Below are 18028 nucleotides of genomic sequence, written 5' to 3'. Positions count from 1 at the left end.
GTTCAAGTCCAGCCTAGTCTACAGAGCAGGCTGCAGAGAAAAACCCTGTCTTGGAGAAGAACAGAAAGTAAAAACAAAGGCTCAAGTTGCAGGCCAGTATTAAGAGATATGTTCAGCCAAGACAAGGCCCTAGATTCAATACGTCATGAAATGACAGAAGCAAAACCTGCTTCACACAATGAACTGCATCCAGGGTCTAGCACTTTGCCACATTCTCACCTTTCCTTAATAATTTGCGAGTGTGAGGGCAAGCCACTTTTTGTCCTCAGTAATTTTAAATTTAGTCATTCCTTCACCAATCTGTTCCATTGCATAGCACAAGACCCTAACATCTTCCCAGGAGTACAAGTTGATTAAGCCCATCTTGGTAGAAAGCAGGCTTATGGATATAAGTGGTTCTGTAGTTTGTTTTTTGTTCATTTAATCCAAGAGAAAGAAGACAGAATTTTTTTGTTGTTTTTTCTTTTGGAGGCAGGGTTTTTCTGTGTAGCCTTGGCTGTCCTGGACTCGATCTGTAAACCAGTCTGGCCTCTGCCTCCCTGAGTGCTGGGAATACAGGTTATGCACTACTATAGTGGCTCAAAAGACTTTTTAAAGAGAATTCTTTTCCTATTTGCTTTAGCACATATTGTACAGACACAAACTAAATGAAGATGTTTGTTCATTTTCCACTCAAACCATTTACTTGTAGATGGCATGCTTAATATTTAAAATCAAACTAAAGCTACAATGTTAAAATATCAACTCGAAAATAGCCACTGCCACTTAAATGCTCTTATATGCATCAAAACGTTAATACAAGTACTAATCTTAAACAGTCACAAGTCTAAGCCACATTTATTTGCACATATATAGTAATGGGCAACAGATACTCCAAGTCCATACAAATTTATGAACAACAAAGTTAATAATCACTTGGTACACTTGTGTGTTTGTTAGCTTGTTTACATATTCAAGTCTAGATGAACCTCCTTCATTGTGTAAACTTCCATACAATACTTCCTTAAACAAAAATTCTTGAAAACACAGATTGGCATGTTTCAGTTATAGCCAACAGAAAAGACAAGACCACAAATTCAAAAACCAAGTTTAGAAGATACTTTTACCCCCCCACCACCCAGGAGGTAATAACTATAACAGATTATACACTATGTTGGTATCACACAAATAGCTGTGAGGACAAGAGAATGGTGTTCTATAATTACGAAATGACAACCAAACCATACTGTTTAAGTTAGTTATCCACCAACTGAATGGTTTAAATGAAAAACAGGAAAATGCTTAGATTAAAAATAAGATAGGAAATAAGTAAATGTTTTGAAAGAACTATTCCCCGTCAAAGCTGTAAAAACCTGGTAACTCAAAATAACTGTTCCCAGGCAAATCAAAGTGATGAAACCTTCAAAAACATCCTAATCATGTTCAGTATCTTGTGACAAAAACTGAAGATATAAAGATATTTATTATACAAGTGTCAACAAGGACATCTCAAAAATAATGAAAGATGCACATTTATTTCTACAAATGCAATGTATGATACAGAACATAAAGGAACAATTTAAAGATTTTTACCTATTAAAATATACAGATTCTGACTGAAGAGTAATAGGGCATTTAAAAAAGATGACAAAGGATGTTAATCTTTTTTTATTATTATTATTTTTACATATTTTGGAACCTCACATAATTTTGATAAATAACTCTTACAAAATTATGCAAAAAGTACAAGAATGTCTGGTAAACAAACAGTCTGTATTTTCCAAAAAGAATTTTTACAACATGCAATTCTTAAGGCAGCATCCTCCTTACAAGGTAATCCTTTTACTCATCAAGAAATCTTCTGCTGCAAATAGGCTAAGAAAGCCTGGCTTCTTCATTAACGCCTTTTGTCTTTCCTGTCTGATTTTCGGTCTCTTTCACTTCTTGAAGATCTTTTGCCTGATCGACTACTCTCTGATATAGACCTTTTTCTGTCAGATCGGGAATTTTTATCCTTTGATCCTTTTGCATCTCTACTACTACCACCTTTTGAAGATTTGTGACTTCTTTCTAGTCCTGAAGTATCCCTTCGCTTCCGGTCCATGCTCCTTCTGTGCTTTCTATCTCGGTTATGTCCTCGGCCCCTACTCCGACTCCTACTCTCACTGCTACTGCTAGTACTGCTGCTGCTGTCTCTGCTGCTGCTCCCACTTGTGCTGGAGCTGCTACTGGAGCTGCTTCGACTACTACTACTGCCACTGCTGGTGCTGCTCCCACTGCTGCTACTGGTAGAGCTGCTACTGGAACTACTGCTGCTGCTGCTGCGACTTCTACTCTTGCTTGTTTTATTTCTTGCTCGACCTCTGCTTCTGCTCCTAGTCTTATTTTTGTTTTTGCTTTCTGAATGTACTGTCAAGACTGGCTCTACAGGCACCTCAGGGAGTTTTATAGATTCTATTGGAAAATCCTTCCGCTCAGGTAGAAGATTCCCCTGCTCCTGAATAACCTGAGCTGGAGGCTGCAAAACAGCTAATGGCGAAGTCTCAGGCTGCAAGAGAGGCTGGGACTGGAGTACAGGTTGGGGCTGAGGTTGGGGCTGAGAGTGGGGCTGGCTCTGGGGCAGGACCTGAGGAGGGGGCTGAGGCTGAGCCATAGGCTCAGGTTGGGGCTCAGGTTCTTTATCTTCTTTTTCCTCTTTTTCCTCAGACTCCTTTTCCACTTCCAGAGAATTAATATTCTCTTTTCCAGGAGAGAGAGATTTACATTCTTTATCTGGCTCAACATCAAATTCCATCTCTGGCTCCAATTCTTTGCTAGTTTCATTTTCTGAAGGTTCTATACTTTCAACTTGATTAGTTTCCATTACTTCCTGCTCAGCAATTACATTTTTGACACTTTCAACCATCTCTAACACATCCATAACTTCTTCTGGCTGACTATCCTGTTGCTTCTCACCTTCTCTTACCTCAGCTTCCTCCTCCATCTTAGCCTCCATTTCCTGCTTTTGTTCCTCCTCCTCCTGTTCTTTCTCTGCATCACTATGAACTACACCTGATTCCTTCTCCTCTTCCTCTCCTGCCTCCTCTATTTCTACATCATTGTGCTGATTACCTGTCTCCTCCAACTCTTCCTCTCGCTGAGCCACCTTACCCTCTTCTTGTTCCGCCTTCTGTTCTTCATTACGCACCACCTGATGCTCTTTTTCCTTCATTGATTGTCTTCTAGGCCTAGCCTCCATTTTATTTATTTGTTCTGCAAATTCGATTCGTCTACCTTCAAATAAAGCTAAACAACAAAAATTCACATGTGTAAAATCTGACAGTCAAGAAAATTCAAAATAACAATTTTATAGCAGGTAAACATTGTCACTGACACCTAATCTTTTCTGTACCTCTTTAGTTTTGTTTCTTTGTCAATTTGGGGGGGGTAATGTTAGGAACTTAACTAAGAATTTTAGTGAAAATATCCATAAAACATCTACAAACCAAGGAATTACAATCATATAAACCTGAACATCTACTAGAGGAAAAGTTGTGACATCTTTGCTGCTGAACTTTATGCTAGATGAAGGTTAAAAAAATCTCTCTAAAGCAGAACCACAGTTATAATTAACTTTTCTGTTCCCAGGCACAACAAAATGCCCAATCACCAGCCTACCGGTGTCTAGCCTTGCATGTAAATACCGGATATAAATTTGTTTATTCTGCCTCATTTCCTTAGCATTCTTCTGCATCTAAGATTATAAAACACAAAATAATCTAACACGATGTCTTTTTACTTATAACCACCACCTATGAAACGAGTTTCAGGTTAAACTCAATCCTGAGCCCTGACACCACTATCTATTTCAGAATATCATACACACAAAAACCCAAAACTGAACTATTAAATTTCTAGTGGGCTGGAGAGATGGCTCAATGATTAAGAAAATTATCTGTTCTTCCAGAGGTCCTGAATTCAATTCCCAGCAACCACATGGTGGCAGACAACCATCTATACTAGGATCTGATGCCATCTTCTGACATGCAGGCATACATGCAGACAGCAATCATATACATAAAATTTTAAATAAGTCTTAAAAAATTATTTCTAAAAAATTGGCATATTTGAATGCATGGTCTTAACACTAAGAAAACTTCAATGGACTTTATATACTTACCATTCATTTTTCTCTGTGACTCTTCTATTAGCTTTTGGGTAGCTGGACACATTCTTCCAGGAATATAGAACAAATGGGGCTTTGTCTTGGTTCTTATATACTTAATTATCTTGGCATTATGTTCATTCCATTCTTCTTGCTAAAAAAAAAAAAAAAGATGAAAAGGTCAGTGTTCTGTAAACAAGGATTATCTAATTTAGGATTTAAAACACTACTTACTACTTACCAGCTGTGCAAGCTCAACCTTCTGTTCCAGAAGCCGCAGTTCTGTCTGTTTAGCACGTCTCTCCTCAAACAGTTCTCTCCTCTCATTTTCAACTTGCTTTCTCTCTTCTTCAGCCTGAACTTCAAGTTTTTGCTCAATTTCTTGGCGTCTCTTTTGCTGAAAATAAATAAAAGATAACAAAGGTTTATTTAGTTTTTATTCAATTATAGTAAAAGCACCACACATCTTGATTACCTGAAACTTGAATTTTACTATGTAAATTTATGTGTACACTTTTACCTGTCTTTTTGACATTAGGAATTTGAACTCTGAATTTGGGACTGACTGCAATTTGTGTTTCAGGTAACAGGGATTGAGGCCTTTCCCCATAAATATTTAAATTTTAAAATCACTAGTCACAGCATTCTGCAGCATCATAAATGTTTCCTTATTAGAACTTAACCTAGGTTTGCAAGATGGCTGAATGAATAAAGGCACTTGCTGAGCTCCAGGAATCATCTGTCTCCACCTTAGCAGCACTGGGAATACAAATGCTCACTACCACTTCTAGCGGTTTGTGGGATCTGGAGATCAAACTCTAGCCTCTCATGTTTGCATGGTAGGCATTTGACCAAAAGTGGTCTATGAGGATCTTCTGTGGAAGGATTATCTTGTATACCATATGGATGTAGCACCAGCCAATACTCAATCTGATGATCTATAGCTTAGACAGGAGGAAATGGGAGGTGAAACACCCAGCAGGCAGAAAGAATTCTGGGATTAGATCCAGGTGTGGGGGGATTCATTGGCAAGATGTGAAGAGGATGGATGGATGCATGATAAATGAGTCCAGGTAACCACCCTTGTCACAGAATGTAAATTAGTAAAAATGAGTTATTTTAAGTGATGAGCTAGTCAGAAGAGCCTAGCTATGTAACCTAGGTATTTGTAAAATAATATTTAATGAGTCTATGAGCCATGAGTTTGGGGAAGAGAAACCTTCAATAATCTTCAACTATTGTTCCAAATTACAAGATGTGACAGAAGTTTAATTTTTTTTTTTCCTTAAAATAAATTCTCATGCAGCTCAGGCTGACTTCTGACTATGTAGCCACAGCAGGACTTGTCACTATCTAGCTTCTAAATATTATATATATGAGCAACAACTAGCTTTTGAGACAGTCTTGCTGGGCAGTCTAGGTTATTAGCCTCTGCCACAACCCTCCTGAGATTACATGCATCACTACCACACCCTACAGAAGTCCTAATTTAACAAGTTTTCATTGTATTTGTATTTTCCTCTGTATTAAAAGCTTTTTCTTCAAACATGAGATACACATTAGAGGTAGCTCAGCAATTCAGAGTACACACTGCTCTATCATGAGAACAAAGTTTGGATCTAATAACCATGTCAGCAGCCTGATTATCAAACGTGTGCATGTTTCCTTCTTCTCTATCACACACACACACACACACACACACACACACACACACACACACAAAAGATATATTTGTAGCCAGGCATGTAATCCTAGCACTCTGGGAGGCAGAGTCAGGTGGATCTCTGTGATGTTGAGACCAAGCTGGTCTGCACAGTGAGTTTAGAACAATCAAAGCTACACAGAGAAACCCTGTCTCAAAAAAACCAAAAGATGTATTTGTGATTTTTTTGTTGTTGTGGTTGAGTCCTGTTCTTACTATATATGTATCCCAAGCAGAAAAGGAGCTCTTGGCTCCTCCTATCCTGGCCTTCTGAGTACTGGTATCATTTACCATCACACCTACATGTAGTATTTTAATTTAACCAAAAAGCTAAAATAATTTATTAACCTCCCCACCCCGTTAGCGGGATCATGATTTCCCTTTCTGTTAGTTTTCCTTTAGAGGCAATAACATCAGCTCCATAGACACAAATTGAGAGGCAAAATTAAATAAACTGTAGAGGGGAAGTCTTTTGTTTCTAGAGTGTTAAGGATTGTCTTTGCATGTTTATTAAGACTCAATTAAAACCCTTGAGCTGGTCTTCCAGAATATGGAAGCTGGAGCCAGGAAGACCAATTGCTCAACATCATTCTCAGCTAAATAGGTAGTTCAAATCCAGGCTGGACTACATGAGTCCCTATTCCAATGACAAAAACAGAACCAAATCCTTCAATTAGCTACCAAACCCCAAATCCCTTATTCAAAGAGAGAGCTGTTCTTTGACTCACTCACTGTCCCTCCCACATAAAACTTATTACCCTAAGCAATGAGAATCTGTCTAAGACTACAAAATGAGACTGTTGTAGCTTCGGCCAGAACCCATGTCCTTAATATTTATAGATTCAGGCTCCTTATTCTTTTTTAGAAGTGACAGCGGTAGGAACAGGATTGTACTGGGAATTGAATGTAGGGCCTTAACATTCTATGCATTGCCTCTACCAACTGAGCTGAGCCACTCTCCCCTGGACTAGGATTTTTTTTTTTTTTCTGAAACAGGATTTAAAGATTTATTTATTTTTATTTTATGTGTATGGATATTTTGAATGCGTGCACAGATATGTACACCATGTACATGCCCGGTGCAATGGCTTCCCTGGAACTAAAGTTACAGACAGCTGTGAGCTGCCAGGAGGGTGCTAAGAATTGAACCAGGGTCCTCTAGAGGAACAGGCAGTGCTCTCTTAACCACTGAGCCATCTCTCCAGCCCCTAGGACAAGACTTTTTGAGACAGATTCTTACTATGAATCCTTAAAGAGCTTTTAACTTTTAAGCTGGAAAAGGCGTTACAGATCCATAATTACATCATGGATATAGATGGATTAAGAGTTCAGGCCAGGGGCAGGCAAGATGGAGTAATGGATAAAGGTACTTGCTGACAACTGATCCTCTGGGTCCACATGCAAATTTTTTATGTCTACAACATGGAAAACATATGTCCAAATACATACAATTAAAAGAAATCTTTAGACAGATTGCAAGAACATGCTCACCACATGCTCTTCCAGAGGACCTGTGTTTGATTCCCAGTACCTACAGGGCAGCTCACAACTCTGTGACTCCAACCTCAGAAGATACAACAACCTCCAGAGCACTGTAGACACAGGGCTCACAGACATATACATAGGCAACACCCATATACACAGAACAAAGGCAAAAACATACTAAAAAGCCAGGTATGGTAGCTTACACCTTTATTCCCAGCACTCAGGAAGCAGAGGCAGGCAGATCTCTATTGAATCTGAGGTGAGCCTGGTCTACATAATCAGGCCTGATCTCAAAAACTCAAAGGTGGCTGAGCAGTGATGGCATACACTTTAATCCCAGCAGAAAACAGGCTGATCTCTATGAGTTTGAGGACAGCCTGGTCTACAGAGCTAGTTCCAGGACAGCCAAGGCTACACAGAGAAACCCTGACGGAAGTGGAAACCAAACCAAACCAAAACACCCCCCAACCCCATAAAACCAACAAATCCCAGCATTTGTAAGGTGGAAGCAGAAGCATCAAGAGTTCAAGGTCTTCCTAGCTACTGTGATAAATACCAGCTCATTCAGAGCTTCACAGGAAAAGCCCTTATCAGAAAAACCAAAGAGACCATTCACGTTTCTTTTAACAAAAAGTAACATTAACCCCCTATTTGCTAATGAATAAATGAGGAAAAAAAAAATGGACCAATACCCGTTCAGTAGCAACAGTAGATTCTTGTTTAAATTTTTGAAGGGTGCCCATCAACAAGCCAAATATTCGTCGGTTCCTAAGAAATAGAAAAAGGAAATCAATGTCTGCATGAACTAGACCAAACCCAGCATTTTCTAAGAGATCCTAACTCCATCATCTGATATGTTGAGCAGATACCTTTGCTTTCCCTTTTCATCCATGTTTTGATCCTGGATAAGGTCTCTACGGGTGCGTTCTTTGGAGGTAGCTACAACGGAAGATTGCAGTGCTGGCTATAAGAGAAAAGGAATTATCAGTGATTTTCTGCACTTGCATTTCAAAACACACCAAGAATTATGTTCATTCTAATATTTAATTTCAATACCTTTTTAACATCATCATCTTCCGGGTCACTTTCCTGGCGTGATTCTCTTCTTGTCCGACGCTCCCCACCCAGCCTATCATAGGAAAAATAATTTAAATGACCAGTGCAGAACCAAATGCATAAACAAGAGCAAATGAGTATTCTAGGACTCATCTCCAGATGCTACATTCTACAATTTTACATCTCTTTTACCATTTTTTTGGTCAGTGAAAAAAATAGAAGCAAATTGATCAGTCCAAAACCAAACCCTGCTTTCTTATAATATCCAAACATTTCTCAGTGTTTTTCAAAGAATGTAACAGAAAGTGTTACTTCTAGCCCAGTTCAAATAAATCTTAAAACAAGATAGAAATATCTATAGTGTCCCAGAAAACAAGGCACATACTGCTACTTCAGAAATCTTTTGATAAACATACCTACTGACTGCCCCTTCCAGGTCTCTCTGTTTGGCTGGGGGTCCTCCTCCACTATCTGAGAATCCACGCCTGCAGTTAAAAATATCCAACATAAAGCTTGAGAAACATTAGATAAATTGCTATTTCCAGGTGCTGAAAGAATTTAGGCGATTTTATTAAAAAAAATTAATAAATAAAACCACTTCTAAGTAAAGTAAACGTAAGCCAGCATTCATAGGAAAAAGTTGCCTTCTTCCCTTAAAAAATACAATAAATTATGAAACTGTTCTAATTAATGCTCTCCAACCTCTACGTTTGCAATACATTTTATTAGAAACCTAACAGGTCATTAACTATCATGTTTGATTCAATCTGAAAATTCTTTCAAGTTTATAAATTTTAGCATTAGTAAGATCTTACCTTAGCAATAAACTACCACGTCCTCTACCTCCACCAGGACCAGAAAGGGCCAGCAATCTGGCTTGGATGGGCCTATAAAAGATTCATAATCAGTGCAAAATTCCTATGTAGACATACGCAAGGACGTCATATACTTCCACAGGTGTGGTATACCGTAAAGAAAAATGACCACAAATAATTCTCAACCGACGACTTCAGATCCACGAGAAACTACATCACTCTTCCACGTTTCCCCAAGAGCAGTATTATACCTCGAGAGCGCTACACATTAATAAGCCTGGATCAGCTCCTATTTACCGACCCCAAAGGAGGGACACCTAGGCCAATAGGGACAGAGGCGGCCACCGCTTCCCCTCCCCCCCCCCGAGGGTCCCCGGAATGGCCCGGGTTCGGGGCCGCTGTGGTGGAAAGGGGCTTTGTACTGCAGTTCCGGGCCTGCAGCGCCAAGGGCGGGAAGCCGTGGGCTCGGCCTTCCCAGCGGCGCAGAAGCCACGCCGTGCAGCCAGGCCTCTCTCCTTCCGCAAGCACTTAGGACCAGAGCCCTAGGGCGCAGGCATGGCGCCTCCCGCCTAACCGAGAAGCGGGCTCTGAAGCCGCCCGGGAAAAAGGCCCCTTGACCCCAACCGGCCCACACCGGCCGGGTGCCCCCTCGCCCCGGTTCGCCAAGCTCGCAGCTTCCGTCCCACCCTTACCTCACATCATTCGGGTCCCGCCCGGTGAGCTTGCGGATGTTCTCGTCCACATTCTTGAGGCTCTCTTTGGCCTTTTCCAGCTGCTCCTGCAAAGTTCTCACGGCGACCGCCATCTTCTCTCTGCAGCAGGCTTCGCGACTGCTCTACAGGCCGCGTACAGCCCGGCCGCGCAGCTCACGCCGCCAGACGCGAAAGGACTGACAGCCCGCCCCAGCCAATGGCCGCAGGCTTTATTTTTTTGGCCTCAACCACCCTGGGACCGGAAGGGGAAAAAGCTTGCGGCTCTGGGACTCCGAGCCAATGAGAAGCCAGCAGGTCGCTGGGACCTCCCCTCGCCGCCTGCGATGGTTGCGCTCAGCCGCTTGCGCAGGGCGGGGAGGGATTACGCCGCTGTGGTAGACCCGGGCTCGCGGGTCTGGAAACGCATCCCCTTAAACTTGCTATGTCGCTCGCTTGGTAGTGTTCTTAAACACTTACTAACAGCCGTGGGACGGAAGCGGCTGTGCCTTCCCTCTTTCCTACCCCGAGGGATTTAATTAGGGAAGGGATTGGCAATTTGTGGTGTTGCGCATGCCCAGAGTGCGGGGGAGGCGCAGGCTACCTTCCATTAGTGAGCTGAACTTAGGTTTACAGCAAAGAACCACCACGAGTCTTTCATCCTAATAGCTGATAATTGTGGACACAGAGTCGCTTTGCGTGCCTTAGTCGTTACAAACTAGAAAGCTGGATAAGGGGCTTATTAATGATAACGAAATGGAAGCTGCGGACCTGGGTCGAGCTGGTCCAGTCAGATCTAGACTGAGAGGCACTTCATATTGTGACCCTGAGCAAAGCTGTTTTCTTCATCAGCCCCAGAGACAGAGGGCTTAATAGTGGGTCTGGGGAAGTGGCCAGTATTTTGCTGTATGTGTTTTCCTGATTCTACTCTGCCCTCCCTGCATTGCCAATATAGGAACTGGTTCGCCCCCCCCCCCACCCGAGCTGAGGGCTGAACCCAGGGCCTGCAAGCGCTCTACCACTGAGCTAAATCCCCAACCCCTGGTTTTGTTCATGAAATGGAGCTACACGTTGTAGTTCAGAAAATGTTACACCAAATACAGAAGTCAAATCCTTAAGAGGATTGCTCCCTGTAGGGGAATGAGAGTTTTTCTTTTGTTTTTAATAACAGTGACTTGGCATTATCCTGTATGCTGTTTGTGTGGAGGCTCATAACTGGGTAGATGAGGAAGAAATCCACTATCTTATCAAATAATGTTGCAGCGCCTGTCGTCTACAAGATGAGTGCCATAGTACCGTGACAGCCAGCGCTACACAGAGCACAGAGAAACCCCATTTAGAACAAACCCTTCCCCGCCTCCCCCCGCAAAAAAGCGAGGTGGTGGCACTTGCCTTTAATCCGGGCATTTGGGAGACAGAGGCAGTCAGATCGCTATGAATTCAAGGCCAGCCTGGTCTACAGAGCCAGTTCCAGGACAGTAAGGCTACATAGAGAAACCCTGTCTCTAACTACTGGCCCCTACGACTCCTGGTCCAAAAAGAAAAAGAAAGCTCTTTGAAGGAGCTTGAGGGAAAATAAGCATGAATATATTGATAAATAGAAGTAAATTGAAGTACTTTGGAAAACAAAGATTGGGTTTGAGGTAATGAAGTCTGAAAATTATTTAATTCTAATTGTAAACATGGTCTCACTGAGTTATTTGTATAATTGAAGAAAGGATCATTTTTAATTTTATTATTATTATGTATGTATTGGTGGTTTCCCCCCAAATATGTCTTGGGACTACATGCAAGCATGTAGGGACCAGAGGTGGGTGTTGGATCACTGGAACTAGAGTTATGGATGATGATAAGCTATTACTGGATATTTGATCTAATTGTGAAGCCCAAGACTATGAGCTGTAAACCGGTTTCTATTTGTGATATGGCTCAGTCTTTGATCCTACTGCTTTCTGTTTACTGTAAACAAGTACTTGTGGTGTGGCTCAGCCCTAGCACACACCTTTAATTTAAGAGCCTTCTGTAGACAGGATTAAACCAAGTTAACCCTAGGCTAAGAGGTGAAGCAATCAACAAGATTGACAGAAAGTAAACATGAGGAAAAAATATGGAGAGTGAGAGGAAGTCTGGAGGATAAATAGAGTGACACAGGGAGGTAGAAAGGAGGGACATAACCTGAATAAGAAGGGTTTTCTTCCTTCTGAGATGTGTGCTGAATAGGAAGGGCTTTTTCCTTCTGGAATGTGAGTTGAGTAGAAGCAGCTATTTCCTTCAGAGATGTGAGCTGAATAGAAGAGCTTTTTCTGTCTGGGACATCGGCTGAGTAGGAAGGTCAAATGGGTGCCTTTTCTGTATCTCTGAGCTAAGCAAGTTTTCACCCCAGCATCTGGCTCCTGAGTCTTTAATGGTAAAACTGAACATTTGGGATTTCATTTTTAAAACAACAATAAGATATCTTGTTGGTGCTGGAAACAGAACCCAGGTCCTCTGGAAAAGTAGCTGGTGATATATCTATATCCCTCTATATATCTCACATATTTTACATCACACACGCTATATACATATACTACATATATATAGCATATTTATTATGCAAATATAGTATTTACTACATACTATATGTGATGTTTAATGTGTGATATAAAAGGTAATAACACTGTAATATAAGAACCCATGATTGCCAAAGGCCAGCTATCATGCAAAATTATTTTGTTTGCAAAATGCAGACAATAAAATGATGAGGATAGTAAATTCATTATTCTATAAATTATTTAAAAATTTTTAATATTCATTTTAAATTTATTTTCAGTGTATGTGTTTATATAGATGAGGAGGTCAGAGGACAATTTTCCAGAGTCAGTTTTATTCTTCACCATATGGAATCTGGAGTTGGAATTGAGGTTGTCAGTCTTGGTGGCATGTGCCTTTACCCTCAGAGACATCTTATCAGCCAAATAAACTCTAATATTGTGGGAAGATTAAAAAATGTGTCCCTGTTTCTAGCACAGTATGCTCTTTTAATGATCTTATCAGAACCCTACTTAGAGTTAGGTCTGGAGGAATATGCCTGTAATCCCAGCCCTTCAGGGTTAGAGAAAAGGCTCAGCATTTAAGATTGGTTGATGTTCTTACAAAGGAAGCATTTCTGGTTCTCAACACCCTAATCAGGTGGTTCACAGCTATCTGTAACTCCAGCTCTAGGGGATCCTACACCTTCTTCTGGCCTTGCTAACATCTACACTCATGTACATGCATGTACACACACACACACACACACACACACACACACACACGCACAGTCCTAGAGTTTCTATTACTGGGAAGTGACCACAGCAACTCTTATAAAGGAAAACATTTAACTGAGGCTGACTGACAGTTCAGAGGTTTAGTTCTTTACTGTCTATAGAGGAATTATAATTCAGAACATGGCTACTTTGACAAAAGATCACATTCAAAGACCTTCTGGGTCTCTAGAATACAAACAGGCCTGCAGATCTGAGTTCAAGGCCATAATAGTATAGAGAAAGTTTCAGGCCAAGAAAAGTTAAGGTTCAAGCGTAGTGGTACAAGCCTCTCATCCCAAACAATGAAGGTAAAGTTAGTTTGTAGAAGGAAGCACTCATGTTTGAAAGTGAAGCCTAATTGTGAGGCAGAAAAGGTGACAAATCAGAGAAAGATTTGACAGAATAGGATGCACCCAACTCTCAGATGAAGAGAGAAGAAAAGGAAGCTACTTAATGGGTAACACAGAAAAGAGAGGAGGCAGTTTTACAGGGACAGTAACAGAGAAACAGGTTGCAGAGAGAGAGAGAACTCAGGTGAAGACCAAATGATCCAGAGAATGGGAAGGAGCCAGAAGATTAGAAAAGATTGCTGGAGTTAGTTTAAGGCCAAGCAGAGACTAAGAGAAAAGCCAGCTGGGAGAGGAGTTTGCGTGAGAACAGCCAATCCAGAGTTTATTAAGAACAATAAGGCGAGCTTATTAAGCAGTAAGTCTCAGAGGCTGAAACATTCTAGGCGTAGGTTAAATTGAACAGAGGCTAGGAGCTTCCAGGACTAGGTCTAGGTTAGCAGACAGAGGCACTAATCCTCCGAGATGATAACTGAAACAAGAGAAAACGTACTATTTTTATAATTGTCATGGTGGAAAGCATGACAGCATGTAGGCAGACATGTGCTAGAGAAGGAGCTGAGAGTTCTACATCTGGTTCCATCAGCAGAAGGAAGTGAACACCTACTGTGCCTAGCTTGAGCATCTGAGACCTGAAAGTCTGCCACCACAGTGGCACACTTCCTCCAACAAGGCCACACTTCCTAATACAGCCACTCCCTAATATGCCAAGCATTCAAACACTTGAGTCTCTGGGGGCCATTCCTATTCAAATCACCATAGGCGCACACACACAAACAATTAGGAATAAAGTAAGTTTATGACATTGAAGAAATAGTCCAATGGTTAGGAGAATTGGCTGTTCTTCTGGAGGACCTGGGTGTGATTTCTAGTACCCACATGACAGCTCACAACCACTTGTAGCTCCACTTTAAGGAATCTAATTGTGGAGCTCTGATGGATGAGGTTAAAGTCTGACATTTCCAGATTGCACTTGGTCTAAGATGGTGGACTCCATTTTCTCAGCAAAGTTCTCTCTACCCCTGATTTGGGTACCCTAGGTTGTGTAAGGAGCATCACATAGCCTTCAGAGAAAGATCAGAGGCCTGACCCTTTCCTGATAAGAAAACCTGTTTAGCAGGCACTTGGGGGTTCCTGGAGACACACACCCTATGCTAATAAGATGCCCTGGTGTCTTGACTTTCCAAATGACCTTTGATTTTACCTGGAGATTTCTCCCACCCATAGGATAATGAAGTACTATGTTCTTCTTAGGATGCTATGCTACTGAATGTAACCATGAATGTACCGTGCTCTGAACCACTACATGTAAATCAAGCATCCCTGGCACCCCTAACCCCAGTGAATCGAACACATTCACCCTCTAAACCCCTCCCATTGCCCAGGGTTTATAAATCCCTGATTTCAAATAAGTTTGCTGGGTGCTGTGTACTGCGTGATAGTATCAGTTTCCACCAGGGCCTGAGATTCATCATTTATTCTGGGGGAGGGAGTCCTTCCCTCCTCCCTGGAGATTCATAGCCTGGAGCTTCTGAAACACTGGGGCTTGATGGGCCACAGAGAGCTTTCCCCTTCACTGCTGAAAGTCTCTACTTTTGCTTTCCAAGTGCTGTGATTAGAGGTCTGTATCACCACGCGTGGCTTTCAGGTGAAACTTTTAGGTTTGATTTATACGGTGAGTGACATAAATGAAGGGATTTAAATATTGAAAGGATTTATAGGGAAAAAAACCCCTCATGTAGTTGTTTTAAATAACAATTATTCTAGGTTCCTTAGAGAGATGTGCCTAGATAGAGTTCAGGGAAAACATCCTTTAGGACTATCAGCCATTTGCACTGGGGAAGCTGGGATAAGAGGTACTATAGCAACTTACAGAACAAAGGATATTCCTTAATTCTATAGACTTTAGAGCAGTGGTTCTCAATCTCTGGGTTGAGACCCATTTTGGGATCTAATGAGCCTTTCACAGGAGTCTCCTAAGACCATCTGAAATAATATATATTAGATTATGACTCATAACAGTAGCAAAATTACAGTTATGAAGTAGCAACAAAATAATTTTATGGGAGGTCACCACAGCATGAGGAACTGTATTTAAAGGGTTGCTGTGTTAGGAAGGTTGAGAACCATTGCTTTAGAGGGGAGGGCTGTCTCTGAGTTTTGTAGTTTAGTGATAATACTAAATAGGGTATAAAGTCAGAACTCAGGTTGCCTAGGGCTGGGCATCAGCAAGCTAGTCCTATTGTCCAGCACTACTGTGGGGCTTCTACATGCTGTGAGTTTAGGAAAGGTTCTAGATAGATGATAATGAGGCAGCATCAGCGATCCAACCTTAGTTACTTATTCTGTGAAGAGAATACCTGTCAAGAGCAACTGACGAGAGGTTTATTTTGGATTACGGTTTGAGAGTACAAATGAGAGCATCATGGCAAGGAAGACATGTTAGCAGAATCCGAAGGTGGCTGGTCATATCACAGCCACAGTCAGGAAGCAGAAATGAATGCTCAGCTCATTTTTCTTCTTTTATTCAATTTAGAACACCAGCCCTTAAAGTACTGTAACCCCCATTTAGGGTGGATCCTCCCCACCTCAAGTGCCCCAATCTAGAAATCCACAGCCAAGTCCAGAGATTTGCCCCCTAAGTGATTCCAGATGCTGTCAAATTGATAATACTAGCCATGACATCTACCATTATTATAAACATGGAACTGTCACCTAAAATTCCTGCGAAGGAATGTAGTATCAGGTTACTGTTACCAATTTGAGAAAACTAATACTAATAGGAGAGACAATGAGATAATTGGAAGAAAAACCCAAGAAAAGAACAAAAATCAGCTGGCTGGCAGAGTAGTATTGCTTGCAGTACTAGGGAGCCCCAAGTGGAAGGAATATCTATAGTTAGCAGTGTTAGCTATAGGCTGCCTGCTTCTGGGTTGCCTAGCAACCTATGATGTCATCATGTGCTTCCCACCAGGTGTGCAGCAAGCGGTTAGGCTGTGCGGCAAGCAGTTCAGCTGCTCATGCATGCACAAACTATAAAAGGACCAACCAGCCACTTTGTCTCTCTCTTTTATCTTCCTCTCTTACATTCCTCTCTTGCTCTCTCTGCCTTGCTTTCTTTCCCGGGGGGGGGACTATGTCTCTCTGTCTCTCTTTTTCCTTGTCTTTATCTCTCCATTTCCATCCAACAAATCTCTTTCATATAATATCTGTTTTATGTGTAGCATCATTTTAAAAGAAATACTAACAAGGAGAATGACACCAATTTAGGCTGGATGAAAAGACTGAACCTCAAAAAAACAAAAATGAAAACAAAAACAAAAAACCAGGACTAATCAGTCTCAGTAACACCAACATATTTGGTTAGCATGCATCTCCACACAAAAGAGGTGCTAGAATTTAGGAGGTGGAGGCAGGAAGATCAGGAATTCAGGACCAGCGTTGGCAACATGTGACCCGTATCCAACAAAACCAAGTAAAATGTTAAAGAATCTTTAAAAGTACAGTATGATTAGGCATGAATATTTGTGCCTGTATGGGCTGTTCTAGCACAGATCCTTATGAACATCATTTCAGTGATGCCTGGAAAATCTTTGGGACTTTTCTCTCCCGCTTTTTCAAGGCAGAATTTCTTTGTATAGCCCTGCTGTCCTGTAACTAACTCTGCGGCCTTGAACTCAGAGACCTGCCTGCCTGTGTCTCCCACGTGGCACCACCTTCTGGTGTGTTTAGCTAGTCCTTTTTACCTAGTCCTCTGATCAAATTTTCCTATTTAAGTGTATCTCGTGAGTTTTCTTACAGCACCCCTACTTGTGCCTTGATTCCAACTCCCCCAAATTTTCTAAGCTGTTAGGGTTTTTGTTGTTGTTTGTATTCTGTATTGAATCCACTATATCTGCTATCTGAAGTCTGAGGAGGGTTTAGAAACAGGTGTGCTGATGCAAGCCTTCAACTCCAACACTTAGAGGTTGGAGGAGCCCAAAGTTTGAGATTAGAAGGAGCTACACAGAGATACTCTTCCCATGCCCCTAATTCACTCATTCTGCTTATAACACAGGCTCTCACTTCTCAGACACTTAAATGTGTCACAAAGAATGAGGCTGGGGATGACAATTCCTGTTCCTCTTGTCTTTATCTCCAAAGTGTTAGGATTACAGGTGTGTCACCGAAGGAAGTAATCATTGTTTACACTTTTTCATGTTAAAGAAAAAAGATTACTTAAAAAAATATTTCAGCTGATGAGCCATCTCTCTAGCCCCTCAAGTTTTATAATTAACACTAAGATGGCAGAAGCAGACTTTTTCAGCTTTACAATACTGCCTTGATTTTTTGTTTGTTTTGGTTTTGGTTTTTTGAGACAGGGTTTCTCTCTGTGTAACCCTGGCTTCCTGGAACTCACTCCGCAGTCTGGTTTCTAACTCATATATCCACCTGCCTCTGCTTCCCTAGTGCTGGGACTAAAGGCCTGCCTCACCACCGATGGGCAAAACAAACAAACAAACTTTTTTTCGAGCCAAGGTTTCTCTG

At 41.4% G+C, this 18028-nt stretch overlaps 1 protein-coding gene across 1 annotated transcript; it reads right to left on the bottom strand.

Moving 5' to 3' along the window:
* Positions 1-821: 821 nt before the first annotated feature.
* On the bottom strand, positions 822-10084 carry Pnn (pinin, desmosome associated protein). Its single transcript, XM_021645765.2, has 9 exons — positions 9874-10084; positions 9182-9253; positions 8783-8851; positions 8367-8439; positions 8180-8274; positions 8003-8078; positions 4365-4520; positions 4139-4277; positions 822-3264 (listed from the first exon to the last, which is right to left on the bottom strand). The coding sequence occupies exons 1-9, from the start codon at positions 9984-9986 to the stop codon at positions 1877-1879; spliced, it is 2181 nt and encodes a 726-aa protein (XP_021501440.1). The 5' UTR covers positions 9987-10084; the 3' UTR covers positions 822-1876.
* Between the last annotated feature and the right edge of the window lie 7944 nt (positions 10085-18028).

Source organism: Meriones unguiculatus, chromosome 7, assembly GCF_030254825.1.
Source record: "Meriones unguiculatus strain TT.TT164.6M chromosome 7, Bangor_MerUng_6.1, whole genome shotgun sequence".
Classification (NCBI taxonomy): Eukaryota; Metazoa; Chordata; class Mammalia; order Rodentia; family Muridae; genus Meriones; species Meriones unguiculatus.
Note: the sequence above shows the minus strand (reverse complement) of the source record. Positions and strands in the feature narration are given on the sequence as shown.

Excerpts from the sequence above, each read along its gene's own strand:
- Pnn (XM_021645765.2), bottom strand. The coding sequence starts at position 9,986 with ATGGCGGTCGCCGTGAGAACTTTGCAGGAGCAGCTGGAAAAGGCCAAA. Across the intron at positions 8,275-8,366 it reads AAGATGATGATGTTAAAAAG|CCAGCACTGCAATCTTCCGT; the intron begins GTATTGAAATTA and ends TTTCTCTTATAG. Across the intron at positions 8,079-8,179 it reads GATGAAAAGGGAAAGCAAAG|GAACCGACGAATATTTGGCT; the intron begins GTATCTGCTCAA and ends TCTATTTCTTAG.